A 22176-nucleotide genomic window follows, 5' to 3' on the forward strand; every position below is an offset into this window, starting at 1 on the left:
AGATATGATGGGATACCAAACTGCTAATGATAATGATTACCTTTAAGAATGACACTGGAGCAGGTGCAGTGGCAAACACCTGTAATTAAGGGGTGTGTGTGTGTGTGTGTGTGTGTGTGTGTGTGTGTGTGTAGCTTCACAAAATTGAGATTTTGTAACCCTTTTTCTCTCCCACCTAAACCTATATGTAGAATATATTTCCCCATTGCATTAACTCCTCTTCTATCATTTGCAAATGTCCCAATGTGTGGGTGTTTGATTTATTCAAGAAGCCCTCTTCTCTTGGACATTGACACTCCCTTTTTTCTTTTGTATTATAAATAGTGCTGCGATGAACAAATGTTTTAAAAGCATGACCATGATATTTTGTTGCTCATCCAATCAAGAAGTGAGTCTATTTCTGAATCTGGGCTAGACCATTTGATTTGCTTTGCCCAGTGGGGATGTTAGCAAGTATGATGGAGCAGAGGCTTGAAAAATGCCTATGTATCAAGGCATGTCTCCTTTTTTGATGCTGAGAATACTGAGACCACTATCTGAAGAAGTTATAGTTAGCTTATTAGAAGAGGAAAAACTACAGAGAGATGGGATTTAGTCATCCCAGCTAAAGCCCAAACATGTTAATGAGACCATTTTAAGTCATCCCAGACCATCAGCTCCTACTGAGCTGGCCCAGCCCTGAAAATCACCCACTCATAGCAATCACTCCACAGAATATGAAAGGTAATAAATGTTTGTTATTTTAATCTGCTACATTTGGGATCCTTTGTTACACAGCAAAAGCTAATTAATGCAAATATGTTTTTTCTCCCCCAGTACTGGACACTGGTACTGAGATACATTGGCAATGTATGTTTTGTTGTTTGGTTTTTGGTAGGAGGGATTGAAGCCAGGGGTGCTTAACCACTGAGCCACATCCCAACCCTGTTATTTTTTATTTGGACACAGGGTCTTGCTAAGTTGCTTAGGGCCTTGCTAAATTCTGAGATGGCCTCAAACCTGCAATCCTCCTGCTTCAGTCTCCCACTTTGCTGGGATTATAGGCATGTGCCATTGCACTTTTATTTTATTTTGAAACGGGTTGCCAAGACTAGCCTTGAACCTAGATCCTCCTGTCTCAGCCTCCTGAGTAGCTGGGATACTAGGTGTGTGCTATTATACCCAGTGATACAAACATTCTTTAGATAACAGTTCCCTAGAAGCATGACTTTCTGGGTCAATGTGAACACTTTTATATCTTTTGATTCAAAGTGCCAAAAATGTTGTATCCATTTATAAACTACTAGCAATAAATGAGAATACCCATATTTCCCAGCTTTGTCAATACTAAACACTAGGGGGTGGGGATGTGGCTCGAGTAGTAGCGCGCTTGCCTGGCATGCGTGCGGCCTGGGTTCGATCCTCAGCACCACATACAAACAAAGATGTTGTGTCTGCCGATAACTAAAAAATAAATATTAAAAGATTCTTTAAAAAAAAAATACTGAACACCAATGTTTCTTGTTATCATTGTGACTGCATTGTGCTTGTAAAGTTAAGAGTGAATTGTCCATTCCCTCTTAGTTTAGTCAGTTTAGAGAAAGAAAGGGGAAAAATATGTAGGGGGAAAAAGAGCAGAAAAGAGAAAAAATGGAAGACTATAAGAAAAAAGTCAAAAGTTATAAATACAGAGGAAAGGGCTGGGGATGTGGCTCAAGTGGTAGTGCGATCGCCTGGCATGTGTGCCCCCGGGGTTGGATCCTCAGCACCACACACAAACAAAGATGTTGTGTCCGCCGAAAACTAAAAAATAAATATTAAAATTCTCTCTCTCTTTAAAAATAAATAAATAAATACAGAAGACTTATAGAATAAAACCACCTCCAAACCTTTTATAATAGGTTATTTAATATGTAATCAGGAATAGTTATGGGCCTTATAAATGATTATGGTTATAAGATATATGAAAAGAAATGCTATTAAGGGAAGCCTGTGAATCTGAGAAAACTGTAAACATAGGTATCAGACTCTTTAAAATGTGCTTGCATTTAATTGTTCTCATGATACAGATAAGAAAAACTAAACATCAGAACTTGATAAAGATATTTCAGATTTGAGTCCAAATCTGCTTGGCTTGAAAATGATGTTTCCACTTACTCTTTCTAGAGGAGATGTAGAAAAGACTAGCAACTAATGGTAGGAGGATACATAGCCTCCTTTGGATTCCTATTGCCAAATTATTTTCCAGAAAGGAGTCAGAAACCCTGTGTTTGAATCCAAGCTCTGCCACCTACTAGCTGTGGCTCTCAGCATCTCTATGCCTCAGTTTCCTCATCTGTAGAATGGCTTCATAAATATAATTGGGGTAAATGAACACATAGATATAAAGCACCTAGAATAGTGGTTGTCAGATAGCAAAATATTGCATAAACTTGGTCAATTACAGTATGGTGTTGCAGTGGTCATAAGACTAATTCTGATCATCCTGTTGACAGGTGATTCTTCTGCAGTAGCTTTGATTGTACTCACATGACCACACACCATGGTGGAATTCCCTGGAGAAGGAATGACCTTGATGCCCTGTTTTTCTCCATGTAACTTTGGGGAGGGGAGGAGGAAGAGGAAAGCGGTGTGTCATTTTTTAAAGATCTGCTGCTTCAGTCTCCAGTTTTGCTAAGAAGTGAAAGGGAACCCTGACTAACCTAGTAAATATCTGCTTATTCTGCCATCTGGGAATTAGAAAAGGCTTCTTCTAGTCTTACAATTCCCATTTGTAGCTATGGTTCGTGAGTGATAATAATAATTAAAATGAAATAGTACTGACATAACAAGTGCTCTTTGCATAAAGAGTACCATCCAAATTCCAGGCACCATCCAAAGTACTTTACAAATACCATTTCATTTAATACTCAGAACCACCCTTTGAAGTAGGTACTATTCTTTCTTCCATTTTACAGATGGGGAAACTGAGTCTGACTCTTTCATTCTCTGACACTGTTCTGTCTCCTGTTTGAGAATATGCAACTTGGGGTGGAAAAATGACTAAGAAAGCAATGCAACACTTCTCAGCCAAATCCATTCATCATACGCCCTTTCTCAGTCACAAGAATATTCCATTGCTAGAACCACTTGCCGCAAGATGTCTGGGAACTGAGGTGGGAGTCAGGAAACGGATTATGTATTTGCAACCACTTCAAGCCATCTCAGGTCAAATTCTTGTAGTCTTCTGGTGAAGGGGGCTGGTGAGAGGAAAATGTCTGTCTGTCTCTCTTCCTCTCCCTGCCCCCAACTGTAAAAAACACTAAGCAGTCTTCAGTACAGCAGACTGTGGCAACACCAGGCCTGATTAAGGAATGACAATATGGAAGGCAGATGGCAAATGCATGGATGCCACACTATTGCGCTTCAGTTAAATATTGCTTGGTTTTTTTTTTTTCCTTGTAAACCTCCCAAATAAAATCCTTTGCTTTCCCCAAGTTAGAAGTGTTAGCACGTCTTTTCTTTAAATATCTGTGCATGGCTGTTTTTTTCCCTGCCAATTTGTCACCATCTGTAACCCTCCCTTTATGAGATGATCTGATGACAGCAATTATCTTGGAGAGTAAAAGTGCAGTCTTGAAGCAACATGTAAGAATGGAGTCAGTGGGGGCTGCGTGTGGAGTGCATGCTGCCCTTGCAACTTGACTGCGTGTGTATCCTGTGTACCCAACAACAGCGTACTTTGACTCTGGGTGTCTCCTGCATGTGAGTATGTAGTGTGTGAGCATTCTGCCAATTTCGGTGTGTGTGTCTGTGTGTGTGTGTGTGTGTGTGTGTGTGTGTGTGTGTGTGTACTGGGTGTTGAGCTCTGTACCTGCCTGTGTACTTGGGGTCTGTGCTCTGTGTAAACATCCTGTGGACACCTGCATAGGAGCCAACTGCTTGTGTGCTTTGCACAAGCTGTGCTGACTACTGGGGAAAGGTCTTCTTCAGGAGGGCATGATTTCTCCAAGGTGCTTAAAGGCCTGAAACTTGGAGAACTGGACCATGGAATATTAGCGGGGATTGGGCCTGGGTAAAAGGAAAGTAAATTATGGATGGTTTGCAGGAAGACGCTCCTGAGAGGTGGTATGATTATAAAGAGAGAGGGGAACGGAGGAGGTCTTCTCCAGCGAGGCTGGAGCACAGCGCTGGCGGCAAGCGCGGGCCAAGCGCGGGGCTCAAGCGCCGGGCTCCGGGTGGCTGGCTGGGAGCCGCCGGCGCGCTCCGCCCCTCCCCTTCGCTCCCCACCCCCGGGCGCGGCGCCGCGGGGAAGGGGGGACTCGGGCAGGCGGGGGCCGCCGCGACTACGCGAGGGGCTGCGGCAGCAGCCGTGATGGCGGTCGGTAGCGGGACTAGGCGCGGGTCCTGGGCCGCGGCCCGGGAGAGGGTCAGAGGCCCCGAGCCCTAAAGCGCTGCCCAGCCCAACTCACCATGAACGTCGCGCTTCAGGAGCTGGGCAGCGGCTGCAACGTGAGTGGGGGCCTGGGGTGCCAGTGCAGAGGACCCAGGTGGAGGAAGGGACGAGGCAGAGGGGTCCGCCGCGAGGAAGCAGGCGGCGTCGGGCAAGAGGCTCTGGCTGGCCGAGATGAGGCCTCGTGTGGGGGTTGGGGTGGGGGACAGTGTCAAAGCGGACCCCAGGCCCAAGAGCCCGGGTGGTGGGAAGGGGCCCTCAATGCAGGAGGGAAGGGGTCCGCTGGGCGACGGGTGCTGGGCCAGGGACGTGGGCATCAGCTCTCTCTGCCTGACCTCGTTGGCACCCCCGGACTGTCTGGCAGATGGTGGAGTACAAACGGGCCACTCTTCGGGATGAAGACGCACCCGAGACCCCCGTAGAGGGCGGGGCCTCCCCAGACGCCGTGGAGGTGGGCAAGGGGGTTCCCCCTTTCTCACCAGGCCCCAGCTCTGGCATGACGCCTGGCACACCCAGGAGCTCTGGGCTGTTCTGGAGGGTCACCTGCCCCCATCTCCGCTCCATCTCTGGCCTCTGCGTTAGGACTATGGTGAGGTGATTCTAAGCCATGACGTTGCACAAAACAGGCTCAGTGCTCCACTCGGCCTGCCTCATTGCCCCTGGGCTCAATGTTCAACCCCTTAGTGTTTTTGCTTCATGGTTCCGGAATTGCTTGTGACTTCACTCTCTGGGAGTACTTCTGTAATCTTGGATCCCTGCCCTGCCTTTCATTCCCTCTCTGTCCCCCTGTGTTCCCCAGGTGGGATTCCGGAAGGGGACAAGACAACTTTTAGGCTTGCACACCCAGTTGGAGCTGATCTTGGCAGGTGTCTCTTTACTGCTGGCTGCACTGCTTCTGGGCTGCTTGGTGGTCCTGGGGGTCCAGTACCACAGAGGTAGGTGGGCCCACACCTGTCACCAGCCCTCATAGTTGTGAGGGATTTGGAGGCTGAAGGGCCTCTAAGATTTCCTCTGTTTGGAGGTAGCCTTCCCATCCTTCCTATGATCATGGCCCTTGGAAAAAGTTTGCCTCTCCCAGATTATCTGAAAGTCTCCTACTCTCAAACTATGTCTTCTGCCACAGACCCATCCCACAGTACCTGCCTCACAGAGGCCTGCATTCGAGTGGCTGGAAAAATCTTGGAGTCCCTAGACCGTGGGGTGAGTCCCTGTGAAGACTTTTACCAGTTCTCCTGTGGGGGCTGGATTCGGAGGAACCCTCTGCCAGATGGGCGTTCTCGATGGAATACCTTCAATAGCCTCTGGGACCAGAACCAGGCCATACTGAAGCACCTGCTTGGTGAGTGGAGCTGTCAGTGCATTGATGTGCCAAGTATATTTTTAGGGGTGTCCAGCCCAGGGCCTGGCACTTAGTAGATACTCAATAGATGTCCACATGTGAAGAAGTAGATTGCTCTGTGAGGTAGAATGTGCTGAGAGTAGGGGGCTCCAGAGAGGTGGAGACAGGTTAGAGGGAGGCAAAACATTGAGTATAATAAAAGGGCTCCTTCCTGCATTGTTTCAAGATGTGGTAGACACCAGGGACCCTGTAGTGTTTGGATATCTTTGGGGGTCTTCACGAACAGGGGAGAGGAAGGCACCCACATTTGCTGTTTCAGACAGTCTTATTAGGTCCACATTAGGAAGACTCTCATTGGTAGGGCAAGGAAAAGCACAATCAAGGGCCAGGGACTCCCCCTCACCAGTTAACCTAATTGGCACCTGGACTCTGTCTTCACCCCACAGAGAACACCACCTTCAACTCCAGCAGTGAAGCTGAACGGAAGACACAGCGCTTCTACCTGTCCTGCCTACAGGTGGAGCGCATTGAGGAGCTGGGAGCCCAGCCACTAAGAGACCTCATTGACAAGGCAGGGCTGTTGAATGGACTGTGGGCAGGGGGAGCAAGAGGGCCTTGGAAGAGAATGTGCTCAAAGAAAGCTTTGGGGTCCCTGTGCAAGAGGTTGCACATATGATCTCTACTCAGATCGGTGGTTGGAACATTACGGGGCCCTGGGACCAGGACAACTTCATGGAGGTGCTAAAGGCAGTAGCAGGGACCTACAGAGCCACCCCGTTCTTCACCGTCTACGTCAGTGCCGACTCCAAGAGTTCCAACAGCAATGTCATCCAGGTGCTGGACTGAGAAAGGGTGGGGAGAGACTTTTTGCTGAGCCCAGGTTCCTCTACCTGGGGACAGGCAGATGCACCCTGCACAGGAGTCCAGGTTCCAGGTGTGATAGGGACTCACCTTCTTTCCTTGCTGTTGCAGGTGGACCAGTCTGGGCTCTTTCTGCCCTCTCGAGATTACTACTTAAACAGAACCGCCAATGAGAAAGTAAGGAACATCCTCAGAACCCCCATCCTCACCCCTTGCTGAGCTGGGCTGATCCCTGAATACTTTTCTCTTTGTTCAGGGTCTGAGTGGGGAAGGTGAGCCCATTCTGTCACCTAGTGAGCTGACTGCCCTTCCTTCCTTTTCCTCCTTCCTTCTTTCCTTCCTTTATTTTGTTTTTCCAGAAAAGCATTGCCTTTCTTTTCCTTTCTTTTCTTTGTGATTCTAGGAATCAAACCAAGGTTCTGTGAGTGCTAGACAGGGCTCTACCATGGAGCTATACCCTAAGCTCCAGGAAAACATTTTATAAGCACATACTGTGTGCCAGGTACAGTGGGGGAATTCTGAGATGTAAGTTGCAGAGCCATTATCACTGGAAATTTGCACTGTTGGTGTACCTAGATAGCTAAGAAAAGGGCTCAAAAGAGGATCTCTGGGACTCAGGAGAGACTTGGGTGTCCAGAGAAGGTTTCCTGGAGAGACTGTATTTGAGCCAGACCCTGTAGAACATGTGGAAGCATATGAAGGCATACTGGGTAGAGAAAAACAAGTTAAACAAAAGTGTTGAAGAAGGAAAGATAAGGTGTGTTCAGATCATGGGAATGGGTCTAGTTTGGAAAGATGTGGTGATCTAAGTAGAAGTGAGGTTGGAAAGGTAGTCAGGAACTAGTTATGGAGGGGATTGTGAATGTTTCACTAAGGAGTTATTCTATAGCCCCCAGAAAGCCATTGTATGCTCCAGAGCAGGGAGGAAGTGATGCAATGAGCAGTGCTCTGGGAAGACAATTTGGCTAGGGTGTGAAAAGTAGATTCGAGACAGGAAGCCTGGAAAGGAGGTAAGAGTCTCTGCTCTGAATTCTAGGCTGTGAGTCAGTAAGGGCCCAAGTGAGAGAGTGTAGAGGGAATGTTAGGATGGTGATGGTGAAATGGAGGGTTTCTTAGGGAATCAGGAGAAAAGGAGACAATGTGATGTCATCAGAGAGATTTTGGAGTCAGACCTGGATTTTAATCTCGTCTTTGCTACTTAGTGCAAGAAGATTGATCTTGCTAAGGTTATTTTCTCTTCTGTAAGTAGGGGAACCAGAGCCTCTAGCTCATGTGGGGTGTGGGGTGTGGGAGTGCAAGCTTCTGCTCCTGCTGTGGTAGACACTCAGTGGGTGAGAGCCTCTCCTTTTAGATGTCTGAGTACAAGGGGCCTGGATTCCTTGTCTGTGAGAGGTCTGTAGCAGCTGTGAAAGCCAAGTGGAATCGCAGAGAGACGACAGTATGAAGGAAATGTGAGTCTTGAGGGGCATCTTCTTTGAGACTTACACAAAGATTTAGGGAAAGAAAGAGAAAGGAAAAGACTGGACATGGGAAAGGAGGAAATCCTAGTGTTTTAAGTGCAGTGAGAAGAAGGAGCATCAGCAAAAGAGACTGCTGTGGGGAATGACAACCTGGAGAGCCCTTTATCACACTGTCATTCCTTCACAAACATTTCCTGAGCATTCCTGGGCCAGATTCTCCTCTAAGCACTGGTGAACAGGACATTGCCATGGCCCTCTGAATGGAAGAGAAGACATGAAGCAGCTGGTTACACAGTTCACAGTTGTTGGGACTGAAATAGAGGAGAAGCATGGTTCCCAGTGTGAGCAGGACCAGGAACCAGCCTAGTGCTGGGGTGAGGGTGGACCCCAGCGAGTGGAGAGGTTCTGCAGAGGGAGCAGCTTAGGTGAAAGCTCTGAGGTAGGAAGGCAGATGGCCTGTTGATATACTCAAGGAGAGAGGGACCAGGAGGGGAGAGTGGCTAAGTCCTTCTGGACAGGGATATAGACCAGTTTTATGTATGAATATTGTTGGTCAAGTTTAGGATTTATTGCAAAATAAATCATGGGAATAGATGTGTGTTTTTAGCATCATCTAAGTTGTGAGGAGAGAACTTGGAGAATTCAGGAGTGAACCACATCATTCAGCACGTCTGATGGAGTAAGGGAAGGCCTTGGGTTTGATTCTCAGTGTGTCACTGGTTGCCTTGGGCAGAAGCTTCCTGCCAAGGTCTAGAGGGGGGTGCAGCACAAAAGGTTAAGATAGAGTAAAAAAAAAAAAAGTAGGAGTACAGAGGCTTTAGGGAAGTCTCCAAAGTAAGTCTTAAGCCACAGGTAAGGAGCTGGAGCCGTTATTTGGGTGAGCTGACCATCCCAGTTAGGATCCGGGATGATTGGGTTTTGGCACTCCTCTCTCTTCCTCTGGCACCAGCCGCAAGAAAAAGGAGAGTGAGAAAAAGAGACATTTTGTAGTATAGACATTGTGAATATTAAGGGATTGAAAACTTTTCAGTAAAATAGAAAAGGAGATGGCCTTTCTTTGTCCATAAAGGGAGTCCAGGATAGGGCTGGGCGTGGTCTCTGGGAAGAAAACCACAGGGATTGGTGCCAAACAGTACTGAGATCTGTTTGTATATTTCATTCCTTTCTTCAACAAATATATTTTGAGCATCTACTATGTGGCAGACACTGTGCCATGGTGGTGAACAAAGCAAACAGTCCCCACTCTCACAGAGCTTGTATGCTAGCAACATAAGTTTGTGCTGGACCCATGTAGTGCTCAGGCCGTGGCACATTCTGATTCTTTTATGGAGTAATTTGAGATAGGAATCAAGTCATGTTACCTTACCAAACTTATTCCCTCTGCTCTGTGTAAAATGGATTAGTACCCACTTTATGAAGTTGCTGTGGGAGCGTGGGGGGATATATATTATTATGCAAAGCCCCTAGCAGTCTGATGTGTGTATATAGAATCACTAAGGATTTATTTTCTGTGCTTTTCTCTCCCTTGGAAATCAGGAGAGGATTGGAAAAAATAGCAAGTGTGAGGCGTGGTAGGATGAAAGAGAGAAAGAATTTGAAGGCTGCAGGGGGCCAGATTTCCAGTAGGGTCCAGTCAGCTGTTCAGTGAAGACCCACAGCCACTGGTGGGCTAGGACGACTAGAAGAGCTTTAGGAAATGAGAAGGCAAAGCAGATTTGTCCAGACCATCCACTGGACAAATATTTGCAGAGCACCAATTCTGTGTTTGGTTGGTCCTGTTTGAGGCCCTTGGGATACAGGGGTAAACAGCTGCTGAAACTTGAACAGAGTTCTCCTTGGGGAAAGTAGTTGACAAGTGCACAAATAAATAATCAAAATAGAGCAGACAGTGGTCAGGGCTATGTTGGAAATGAAACAGGGTCAACCAGGATGGCTTCCCTAAGGATGAGTTGAGCAGAAGAGAGAGTGGGCAGAGGTGGGGCCAGGACAGATCCTTGCCGCCTGAGCCAGCACTTGCTGACTCTGAGGATGTCTTGGTGCTTCACAGGTGCTCACAGCCTACCTGGACTACATGGAGGAGCTGGGGATGCTACTTGGTGGACAGCCAACTTCCACCCGGGAACAAATGAGGCAGGTGTTGGAGCTGGAGACACAACTGGCCAACATCACAGTACCCCAGGACCAGCGGCGGGATGAGGAGAAGATCTATCACAAGATGAGCATCTCAGAGCTGCAGGTGGGATAGGCAGAGGACTAGAGACATCTGGGATGGGCTGGTCCCTGGTACAGAGCACCTAGCTTTCCTTCATGCCATTTTCCTTGAGGCATCTGGTCCTTTCTTTATTTCCTCTCTTTTCTGAGCTTCCCAGCTGCACTGTTCCTATCCTGCAAAGACAAATGGTGACCATTTTAAGCCACCTCTCACAGGATCATCCATTTGTCTCTTTCTTGTGAATGAATGGAGAGATTGTGTTAAAAATTTATAACAACTTGGATGAGATGTTCACACAACAATCAGAATGGATATGGAAGTGTCTCCTGTAGGCTCCTTCTGTGTCAGGCAGCAGTTCTTTTGGTGGTGAATTATGGGAAGGCTAGGAAAGGGGAGGTTCTGGAGTAGAGGCCAGGTGTGTGGGAGGTGTCAGGGGAGTGGTATTGTATCAACAGTTATGAAAATATTTGACTATCTGTGCTCCAGCTGAATATCACACATTTCCTTGTATAGTAAGTGGTTGAGCTCCCAGACTGAGTGGTTCTTAGGCCTGGAAAAGGGAGGGAGGAAGTCACTAAGCAGCCAGTAGCTGTTGTCATGGCAATGGGAAGGCCTCCCAGGCTACAATGTATCAGTGGGGGAGGGATCCACTGGAAGCATCAGCAGGCAGTCAACCAAGCCTGAGAATTTTTTTGCTCTCAGGCTCTGGCGCCCTCCATGGACTGGCTTGAGTTCCTGTCTTTCTTGCTGTCACCATTGGAGTTGGGTGACTCTGAGCCTGTGGTGGTGTATGGGACGGATTATTTGCAGCAGGTGTCAGAACTCATCAACCGCACCGAACCAAGGTGGGAGGGAGCCCAAGGTGCAGGGGGTGGGACTCGGGGCTCTGTGGAGATAGTAGGGACTAGACCCAGTGGATGCATACAACCACACTAAGCAGCATTTGATGAGTAAGGACCTGGGTCATTCCAGTCATGAGAATGTCTGTAGGTTCTTCCTCCAGACTAGGGTTTCAGGTTGCCCATTTGTGACCTCCATTCCCAAGTCAGCTTGGAGCTGACCTCTGCAGGCAGGTATGTGGTCTCAGGGTAAGAGAGGGACTCTAGGACAGCTTCAACATGTGCTTCTCAGGATTCCTGCTGCCTGCATGTTCTTGGGGATTGGCTGGTGGGAAAGGAAAAAGGTACTCCACTTCCCCTTATTTCCTGGTATGAATGCCAGTGTCCTGAACAATTACCTGATCTGGAACCTGGTGCAAAAGACGACCTCGAGCCTAGATCGGCGCTTTGAGTCTGCACAAGAAAAGCTGCTGGAGACCCTCTATGGCACCAAGAAGGTGGGCTCTCTGACTCTGCCCCCACCTTCTGACCCACCCCAGCTGATGCTGTACACTCACCGTGCATCAGGCACCAGTTGCCTCATGGTGTAGAGTGTGGAGCACAAAATTTAGAATCAAGCTGACCTGGGTTCTAATTCCAACTCCTCCATTTTTTAGCCTGTGGTACTTTGGGCATGTCACCCAGCTTCCTTGATTCTCTATCTCCTAGTCTGTAAAGCAGGAATAACTTGCAGGGTTGTTATGAGGATTAATTGAGTTAATGTCTTAAGTACATGATATGTACAGACATTGTAACTTTGATGATGAGGATGGGGAAGGCAAATAAATGCTGTCCCTTCATTTTACAATTCCCTTTTGTGGGTGGGGGTTGGACTTATAAACAAATACATGTATTTGGGTGGGGGGATAAGAGCTCACACTGAGTGAAAGACTTTCTTTGTGATATAGGATAGAGGTGGGAACAATGGTGGAGGCATAAGGAAAGGTTTCCCTGAGAGGAATGGGTTCACCAAGAAATTAGGGAAGAAGGGCATTCCAGCCAGAAGGAATAGCATGTGAAAATACCCAAAGGAAAGGAGGAATTTGGTTCTGATAGGAGCTTGAGAACTAGACAATAGAGAGGATGAGCTTGGTGAGGTGTGCATGGGACATCCATGAAGGGACCTGGCTCTTGTGTTAAGATGTTTTGCTTTGATTCTTTCATGGAAGACCACGGGAGTAACTGCAGGAGATCAGCACTACAGTTATGTTATGTATTAGATGATCTTTCTGATGTCTAAATGGATGATGGAGGAGAGTGATGGGGGAGGGGGATGAGAATGAAACCAGTGTCTAGTCAGGAGACAACTGCAATCTTTAGGCAAGAGACAATAGTGCCGAAAACAGAGTGGGTAGCCATGTGTTCCTACTGAAGCTTCATTCCTGGTGTTGGCACAATTTGAGATATTGCCTTTATATCCCCTGGAGTCTGGGGAAGAAATGGCACCCAAAATCCAGGCCTTTATTGTCCAGAGCTGAGAAGGGCTAGCTTCAGAGACAGAAAGGCCCTCTTGTTCATTTACAGTCCTGCACACCACGATGGCAGACCTGCATCTCCAACACAGATGATGCTCTTGGCTTTGCTTTGGGATCCCTCTTTGTGAAGGCCACATTTGACCGACAAAGCAAGGAAATTGTGAGTCTTCAGGCTTCTTGACCCTACCTTAAAATTCACCATTATATGAGTATATATTAAAAAACTGGAAGAAAATTCTTAAATGAATAGTGGTTACTTTGGACAGTGGAAACATAAAGATTTTTTTTATTGTTGTTCTTTAAAGTTTTCTTTATTTTCCAAAAATTTATAATAAGTTTATATTATCTAAATAATTAGAAAAAGGTAATATTTTCTTGTTATGTAGAATTAATGGGTGTGCTTAAAGTATTATCCACAAGGATGTTTATGACAGTGTTGTTTATAATAGAGGGAATGAAAACAGCTTAAATGGCCAACCATAGGAAAAATAAATTGGTTAGAACAGATTAGATTATGATGCAACTTTAAATTCAAGATGTACTTTTAAGTGAAAAAATAAGTTGCAAAAAACATATGTCATACAACATAACTCCATATTTTATATTTATATCTGGACAGAGGAAAACACTAGAAATACATATCAAAATGTTAAAAGAAGTTATCTTAGAGTGATTGGATTATAAATACTGTGTTTTCGTCTTCAACTCTCCTCAACTTCCCAGAGTTTCCATTAATTCCTTTCTTTCAGAATCTGATAAAAACAATGTGCTAAATTAAATTTTATTATTAATTTATTTAATTGACTTGTTAACATGTTAAAATTTTTGAATTAATTAGAAAAAGAAAGCCATCCTTAATGCCAGTACCTTCATTAATGATCCTTCCTTCTCATCCTTCCCAGGTGCTAAACTTTAGGTGAACATTCCCATGGCTCACCTGGGGATGGGGATGGGGCTGTAGGGCAAATAGGTGAGCAGGGATACATTAAGTGTGGATGGGAGACTAACTTGTGCCTCTCTTTCCCAGGCAGAGGGGATGATCAGTGAAATTCGTTCTGCTTTTGAGGAGGCTCTGGGACAGCTGGTTTGGATGGATGAGAAGACCCGTCAGGCAGCCAAGGAGAAAGTGAGTAATGGCTAGAGTTGGAGCGCCATCTTGAGGAAGGAATGGAGGATACAGTTTTACTGGGACCTGGGGAGGGAACCCTTTAACCTGTTCTCTTCAGGCAGACGCCATCTATGATATGATTGGTTTCCCGGACTTTATCCTGGAGCCCAAAGAGCTGGATGATGTTTATGATGGGGTGAGTACCCGTGCTCAGAGTACTGACCCGCAGCCTCAGGCAGGGAGTGCACTATTCCCTTGCCTCAGTAACTGGGACTCAAGCACTGGGAGGGAAGGAGGTGCTTGTTGGTTTCTTTCAAAGGATACAGGCAACCCACATTGCTTAAGTGTTGGCTCTGTGCCAGGCTGCAGGCCAGATGATAGTAAATATTAGTGAGTGAGTAGGGATTTGGATCAAGACTGAGTCGAATCATGTTTCTACCCATAACTAACTGTATAACCTTGGACAAGACCTTTGTGGTCCTTAGTGTCTTCATTTGCAAAATGAGGGTCCTACTAATACTTCACAGGGTTGTTGTGAGAACAAAATTAGGAAGTATGTAAAAAACATAACAGCACCAGCAGCACAAGTCCATCCCCAATTCTTTTAATTTTTTATTTTGAGCCAGATTCTCCCTAAATAGCTGAGGCTAGTCTTGAACTTCCAGTCTACCTGTCTCAGCCTCCCAAGTTGCATATGCCATGATGCCTGACAAAAAGTTATTTTTTATATATTGGCAATTATTTACCAGATATTTTACTCCTTTTTCTTAATGGAACCCAGAGCCTTATGCATACTAAACTAGTGCTCTACCACTGAACTACATTCCCAACCTTATACTCCCATTTTACAGTTGAGGAAACTGAGGCTTGGAGAGAGGCTAATGAGTAGTCAATCTGGGACTCTTATCTTCTTTATGTTCTCCCCTTCCACCTCCCGCCATGCCAATAGTATGAAGTCTCTGAAGATTCTTTCTTCCAAAACATGTTGAATTTGTACAACTTCTCTGCTAAGGTGATGGCTGACCAGCTCCGCAAGCCTCCCAGCCGAGACCAGTGAGAATGGGAGGCCACAGACACTGGGGACATCAGGGGAGGTGGGGGACAAGGGGAGGCACATGGCTCTTGCGGAAGGTAGGGCAGGGCTGCTGGACTTGGGGGTGGGTATTTTGAGAGTAGAGAGCCTCATCCTCTCCCTTTCCCCTCTAGGTGGAGTATGACCCCTCAGACGGTGAATGCTTATTACCTTCCAACCAAGAATGAAATTGTCTTCCCTGCTGGCATCCTGCAGGCCCCCTTCTATGCCCGCAACCACCCCAAGTATATCTGAAGCAGAAGGGGCTGGGTGCTGGGACCTGGGCCTGCATGTGAGCTTGGAGCAGAACTAGAGGAGGGGATTCACAAGTCCCCTATCATGTCCTCACTCAGCATTCCTCATCTACCAGGGCCCTGAACTTTGGAGGTATTGGCGTAGTCATGGGTCATGAGTTGACACATGCTTTTGATGACCAAGGTAGGAACCTGGGGAGTTGTCCCATAGAATTCCTAGTGGCTCCTGCAAGACCTTGGGATTTGGGGGACAGGTCCTAGGGGCCCTGGAATCTGTGGATCAGGGATGGCAGGGGTGTTTCTGTTCTCAAGGGGTGAGCTATCATCCTGTGGGGTGCAAAGGTGAGTTCTCCTCAGGTCGTGAGTACGACAAGGAAGGGAATCTGCGACCCTGGTGGCAGAATGAGTCACTGGCAGCCTTCCGCAATCACACGGCGTGCATGGAGGAACAGTATAACCAGTACCAAGTCAATGGGGAGAGGCTCAATGGCCGCCAGACACTGGGGGAGAACATCGCTGACAATGGGGGGCTTAAGGCTGCCTACAATGTGAGTAGCCTGGTGAGCCTCCCGTGGCCGAGGCCTGTGGGCCTGGGTGGAAGGGTGCTGAAGGAAGCAGCAGGCCCAGGTGGACTTGCTGCCCACTCTTTCCCCCAGGCTTACAAAGCATGGCTCAGGAAGCATGGGGAGGAGCAGCAGCTGCCAGCCGTGGGGCTCACCAATCACCAGCTCTTCTTTGTGGGATTTGCCCAGGTACTGCCCCCCAGGAGACCTGGGGTTGCACCCTCTTGATCTCCTCCAGAGAGTGTCATTAGAAGAAATGGGGGGCATGCAGAAAAGGGACTGACAAATAGGGCCCAAGTTGAGCTTTGGGAGGTGGGTTGGGAAGGCCTTATGCCTGGAGCCTACAAAAACAACCTGAGGAGGGAAAGTCTCGGATAGGATTTTGCAGATCTCTAAGAGCAGGGCTGCCTTGCTTGAGGGGGTAAGAGATGGGAGTAGGCATCCATCCTCTTGATGTTCCTGTCGGGTAGGTATGAAGAAGAAGATTGAAATCTGGGGATACAAAGTAGCTTGTTCAGGGCTACTCAGGAATAAAGTAAGAGGCAGTGGGAGGATTCAGGTGGGGCCTCCCCCCAGGTACTTTGCATCACAGTGGCCAGCCTTGAGGGGCTTTGTTTCCCCAGTTCCACTGGGCCATGTCCACACTGGGCAACCCAATGTCCAGGGCAGCTTTAGAAGAGCTTCAAGGAATTGAGGAGTGGGGGTACATTCCCCTCCCTTGGAATTGAGATGTTGATGGAGATCCCGGCAGTGTTCCTGAGACCTCCTGAACTAAGGGACTGGGGCAATGGTGGTTTTGCCCTGAGTTGGTTCTGCTGTGGTCAAGGATATGGCCTAGCCCCAAACTAGACACCATATGTCCCCGTGTCTGTCCTGGCCCGCAGGTGTGGTGCTCGGTCCGCACACCAGAGAGCTCTCACGAGGGGCTGGTGACCGACCCCCATAGCCCTGCCCGCTTCCGCGTGCTGGGCACTCTCTCCAACTCCCGTGACTTCCTGCGGCACTTCGGCTGCCCTGTCGGTTCCTCCATGAACCCAGGGCAGCTGTGTGAGGTGTGGTAGACCTGGGTTGGGGAAAAAGATGGCTGGCCATTGCCAAGGCCTGGGGCTTCCAGGTTAGGAGAAAGCAAATGCAAGCTGGGCTGGGTCCAGCCCCTCCACCCCACAGGTGACATAAGTCTAGTCCCCCCTTGACCACCACATCGTGCCTCTGCTTTGGGGGTGCCCTTTCCTCCAGCAGAGCCCCCACTATTCACTGTGACATTCTTCTGTGTCACCCTGCCTTGAGGAGGTCTAGGCAGAGAATCCAGTTCCCACAGAAATGAGTCTTTGGCTCCAAGCTTATTCAGCTTGGGGGCTATGGGGCCTGCTGTGTTTGCCCTATTGTGATCCACAGGGCCTGGGGCTGTGCCTCCCAGGCTTCTCTCCAGGCTTACTCAGTGCCCAGATGGAAGTGGGCTCAGCTCCCTTCCAATCTGCCCTCAGAGGCCACCCCCACCCCGTGCTCCTTATGCTGCTGCTTCCTATACTGCTGCCCACCCTCACCGAGAGATCTACTATGCTCTCTTCTTAGTGGAAGCCGAGGGCCTTTAAAAGCCTCCCTGCTGCCTCATTTTCCTGGCTGAGAGGGGAATGTTCATGTGTAGCAGTGCCAATTCCCGTGTTTTAGGGAGCAAGTCTTAGCGGGTGACTGATTCTCCCTGGGGAAAGCAAGACAGAACAGGGAGAGGGAAGGACAGAGTTTATTTTTACAGGGAAGAGGGTGGGGAGGGTTTGGTGTTGGCCCTGTAGGACCCTGTGCCAATAAATAGACCACATCAGTCAGCCTGTCTCTTCCTTAAGTCTTGTTTTCATTTATTCATTTACTCATTCCACCAGTATTTATTGAGCAACTGCTATGTCCCAGGCGTTCTTCAAGAAACTCATTTTACTAACTCTCCAGAGACAAGGGGCTAAGATAGAAGCCCTGAGAAAACAGAGAAAGAGAGGTGGGTGGAGAAATGGAATGAATGCAGTTGAGTCTGGCCAGGCAGAGCACATCCTCTGCTCCATAGCTGGAAAGATTTGAAACTTCTTTCTGCTGGTGTTTGAAGCTGGCCTGACACTCAGTAACATCTGGATCAGGTCAGCTTGGAAGATGGGTGGCCCTTACCTTGCAGAGGAGGAAAGCCCTGGCCAAGAGAATGTACCATTCCCTGGAATTCAACACACCAGCCTCTGCTTGTGGCTAAGAAGACAAACATTTCCTCACAGCCTCAAGGGCTCAGAGCTCCTGAGAGTAAGTCATTCCACCTACCCACACTCATTAAGGCCTACTAAGTGCCAGGCACAGAGACTGCAAATACGGCCTTAACCTTCCAGAGTGAGGCAGGGAAAGGAAATGTTTATCTAACACCTCTTGTGTTCCAGGCACCTGTGCTAGGTGGCTCATTTCTTTGTTCATTCATCCATTTATTAATTTATACATTCATATATTTATTTTTAAAAATATATTGATCACCCACAATGTGTCAGGCACTGGGGATGCAAACATGAATAAGATGGTTTATTCCTTTACGGGACTCTTGTGTCACTTTTACCTTCACCTAATCCTTATAGCAACTATATTCATTCAGTGCTCAAGTTTCCATTTTATAGATCTAACCCTAGCCACTTCACTGAAGTTAAAGAGATTCAGGATTGAAATTGAGACTCTGACAATTGAATGAGCCTGGGCCTATTCCCTAACCTCTGTGAGCCTCAGTTTCTTCATCCATGAAGTGAAAACTATAGCAAAACAATAAAGTCCAATCTCACTTATCTCTAAAACCAAGTGCTCCTCCAAGTGTAAGAAGGGGTGCATTTGTCAAGTTTGTAAGGGAAATAATAAGGGCTTATCAGTGATTGCTGCTGGGGTATCTGATCCCTTGGTGATGTCATTTGTATGGATCCCACAGTTTGTATCCTATACCAGTTCTTCAGGGCATCAGACTGTCCCTATGAAGAGCTGTATATGGAGCCATTTCATGTTACCTAGAAATACTGGCTACTCATGAAGGAAGGGAAATATTTGTTTTCAGAAAAGAATAAATTGCCCTCTGCTATTCCACCACCAGGGAAAAGCATGGCTTGAGCCTCTAAGAGCACAACTTCAGGGTAGATGGCAAGGTGTATTGGAAAAAGGAGAGCTCTCAGTCTGGAGACTCAAGTCTCAGTATCCTCAGCAATCTGTAAAATAAGTGGGTTGAATGAGATGATCTCTGAGGCCCATTTTAGCTTTGATACTTTCAGAAGTGAATTCATGGTCTTAGCAAATCACAAAAACCCAAAGAGATATTAATCAATGACTTGTGAGATTTAGGTGTTCCACAGTGGATCAGACAGAATGTCAGAGAGCATAATGATTGAAGAGAAAGATTTGCCTAGATAAACCCTTGCCCTTCCTGACATCTAATTTCAGAAGCCAGCTTAGGATCCTGAGCAGCTGGTCAGTATGACATTTCACATTTGCAAAAATGTCAAAGTGACAAGTAACAATAATAATTACCAGCTTTCATCTACTGAGTCCCTATTTTTCTTCTGTCTGTGCTAATAAGCACTTTTAAAAATATCATCTGCTGGGCACAGTGCCCACCTGTAATCCCAGAAACTCAGGAGACTGAGGTAGGAGGATTATGAGTTCAAAACCAGCCTCAGCAACTCAGCAAGGCTCTAAGCAACTCAGCAAGACCCTGTCGCTCATAAAATATAAAAAAGTTGGCACGGTGGTTAAGTGGTGCCCTGGTACTGATATAATAAAATAAAATATTATCTTGTTAAATATCCACAATAATTTATCAGGAGGCCTTATTGTTGTCTCTATTTTATAAGTGGGGAAGCTAAGGAAAAATATTACATTACTGCCAATGTCAGATAAGACAGATTTCATTCAAGTCAGGTTTAGAACTGATGCTCTTAATTACCACCAGTTGGTCTTCTAAGTCATGGCAGTTTAGATTCAAACACATCTATCTTCTGGACAAATCCATCATGCTTCTTAGTAGCAGATGCATTTCCATGCAAACAGCTCCCTAGGCCAGGCATGTGTGACAGTCACGTAGCTGCAGGAAATTGAAGCACACATTGAGCTGAAGTTAAGCCAGGTAGCATGTTTGCTGAGCGCTCTGCGGGTGCTTTTTTCCAGAGGTAAGGTGAGTGAACATCAGTTGACGGATGTAATCTTTACGGTCAATAGCCCTGTCAGGCTGATGACTATGCATCTATGATATTTTCTGGTATACTAAGCCAGAAGGGGAAATAAAGGATTGTGCTCCTGGATAGACACATGATGGCAATTATTGGTAAAGTGTTGGGCCATTTCCTACATTGTCCCATTGGAAAGTCTAATTCCCATCCTCAATAAGGTAACATGTCAAGAAATAAGATTGTACCCCTGGTAGCACTCTTGAAATGTCAGGCTGGAGGAGAAGGCATAAAAATAAATGTAAACACAATTTCAGCAGGCCTATCATGGTTCATAAATGCAGAATCCTAACAGTTTTCCAATTCCCTGTTCTGTGCTCCAAAGAGAGCCCTAAAGAATCATTATTATACATAAAAGATGACCTGAAGATGAATGCACATTCTTTCATTCATTCCTTTGGCAAATATCTGTAAGGAACTTCCACAAGCCAAGCATTTGGTTGGGTTCAAAAGGTATGAAGATGAATAAGACAGTTAATTCCTTTTCCTCTAGGAGGTCAGAGCAGAGGGAGGGAGAGGTATGTGCCACCCATGGTGGGAGCACAGGGAAGAAATAAATAACCTGAAAGGTAGGGTAGGAAAAGAATCCTAGACAGGTAACATTGGGCTGGAGCTCAGAGGACCAGAGAGTCTACTAGCTCAAAACAGTAAAGGGCATTCCATACAGAAGGAATAGCAATATGAAAAGGCTAATCAGCTTGAAGGGGCAGGACATGTTCAGAAATATGAAATGTTTAGAATGATCATAAGGGAGTAAATGAGAGACATAATATAGAATGAGAGTCTGGAGAAGGGTAGTAGGAATAGTAGGCATGGAAAGAGGAAATTTTAACATCTGCTGTCAGTTTTGAGAGTTAACAGGAAGAAGGGCCGCAAAGCAATCTGACTATTTGATATCACGCAGAGAAAGTGGCAACCTAGTGGAAACAGTGCAATGTTATAAACTTCTGGGTGCACTTCTGGTGTATAAATGATGGTTTGAGGTTGAATGGTTCTCAGATAAACAGAGCTCAGTTCATGTTTAGGGGGCAGTATGGCAGGATTATGGGTGCAATTTTAAGGAAGGAGGTAAGAAGGGGCAGGTAAATGAGTTGGCCTCTGATGGGACTGCAGTTTGGCCATGAAGCTGAGAGCTTTGCAAAATGATAGGAAGGAATGCTTCTGGGAGAGCAGTTTGGCTGAAATGGAGCTTGAGGCAGGACATCAATGTTATCAAGGGGCTTTAAAAAAAAACTGCCAGATATTTGCATTTGGCTAGAGATGTTTGGAAGCTTGAGTGCTTGAGGTGATAAGGGGAATACACATATTCACTGCAGCAGATTTAAGGTATTTAGAAAATAAGATAACTGCTTCCTTTCTAGTTGCCAGGCATCTAATCAGTCATTTTTAATCACTTTATTTATTGTCTCATTTCATTCGAAAAGAAATTTGCAAGGGAATTATTTTAATACTCACATTTTACACAGGCAGAAACCATGCTGAGAGGTTAGGTAGCTTCCCCAAGTCTTAGAGCTGGTAAATTGCAGAATTCAGTTTTAAACACCAATTTTGTCTTGTCTATAAGTTTGCATTCTCCTATCCTCGCAATTTTTATTTTAAAACATTTTAAACCTACAAAATGTTGAAAAAGCTCAACTCTTCACATCTCTTTACCAGGAATAACCAGCTGATTAACAGGCTGTGCTTGATGCTACAACATCCACATCATCTCCTGCAGGGTTCTGGTTGGGTTGTGACTGGTACACACAACAAGATTCCAAGGGCTGATAGAAGAAAGTCATGGGGGGAACAAAGAAATTTAGAAGAAATCCCTCTTCAGATGGCTGAAGAAAGCATGAAAATGTAAGGACATCTGGAAGGCAGAGAAAGAATAGGAACACTATGGGTGGTTCAACTTCTGTCCACAGACCAGGCCTGGGAGTCACTGGCAATGGAAATGGAAGGTTAGCTCTAGAATCCAAGCACTGAGAGGAAAAGAGTGACATATTTAAAATGAGCTTCAAAAAAATTTGGTGTGTTGAGGAGGGGAAGTAGGAGTACTGGGGATTGAACCCAGAAGCACTTTACCACTGGGTTACATCTCCAGCTCTTCTCATTTTTTATTTTGAGACAGGGTCTCACTAAGTTTACTTAGGGCTTCACTAAGTTATTGAGGTTGGCCTTTAATTTGTGATCCTACTGACTCAGCCTCTGGAATCACTGGGATTACAGGAAAACTCCACCAGGCCTGGTGGGCTTCAGAATTTTGTATCTACATCTGGTGGTGGTGGTACTAGGTCAACCCAGGAGTGCTTAATCATTGAGCGACATCTCCAGCCCTTTT

The 22176-nt window shown here is 46.4% G+C and overlaps 1 protein-coding gene across 9 annotated transcripts; it reads left to right on the forward strand.

The window, feature by feature from the left end:
* Window positions 1-4168: 4168 nt before the first annotated feature.
* Window positions 4169-19928, forward strand: Ece2 (endothelin converting enzyme 2). 9 transcript variants are annotated; one of them, XM_040270195.2, is made up of 19 exons: window positions 4169-4470; window positions 4776-5000; window positions 5211-5346; window positions 5535-5750; window positions 6197-6321; window positions 6438-6584; window positions 6723-6788; window positions 10119-10307; window positions 10986-11128; window positions 11415-11619; window positions 12686-12796; window positions 13664-13762; window positions 13863-13940; window positions 14694-14797; window positions 14951-15061; window positions 15187-15254; window positions 15428-15618; window positions 15727-15822; window positions 17757-19928. In XM_040270195.2, exons 1-19 carry the CDS (start codon window positions 4432-4434, stop codon window positions 17949-17951), a joined length of 2544 nt encoding a protein of 847 aa, XP_040126129.1. In that variant the 5' UTR covers window positions 4169-4431; the 3' UTR covers window positions 17952-19928. The 9 variants fall into 9 exon arrangements, with proteins under 9 accessions (XP_040126129.1, XP_040126136.1, XP_040126132.1 ...); XM_040270198.2 differs by having other exon boundaries at window positions 4171-4470; window positions 4776-4862; XM_040270197.2 differs by having other exon boundaries at window positions 4172-4470; window positions 11505-11619.
* The last annotated feature ends 2248 nt before the right edge of the window (window positions 19929-22176 follow it).

The sequence above is a fragment of the Ictidomys tridecemlineatus genome, chromosome 3, assembly GCF_052094955.1.
Source record: "Ictidomys tridecemlineatus isolate mIctTri1 chromosome 3, mIctTri1.hap1, whole genome shotgun sequence".
In the NCBI taxonomy this organism is placed as follows: Eukaryota; Metazoa; Chordata; class Mammalia; order Rodentia; family Sciuridae; genus Ictidomys; species Ictidomys tridecemlineatus.

What these genes read in the sequence shown, in the direction of transcription:
- Ece2 (XM_040270195.2), top strand. Translation starts at nt 4,432, where the DNA reads ATGAACGTCGCGCTTCAGGAGCTGGGCAGCGGCTGCAAC. An exon ending in ACAGAACCGCCAATGAGAAA is followed by an intron (nt 6,789 to 10,118) that starts GTAAGGAACATC and finishes GGTGCTTCACAG; the next exon opens with GTGCTCACAGCCTACCTGGA. An exon ending in ACATGCTTTTGATGACCAAG is followed by an intron (nt 15,255 to 15,427) that starts GTAGGAACCTGG and finishes AGTTCTCCTCAG; the next exon opens with GTCGTGAGTACGACAAGGAA.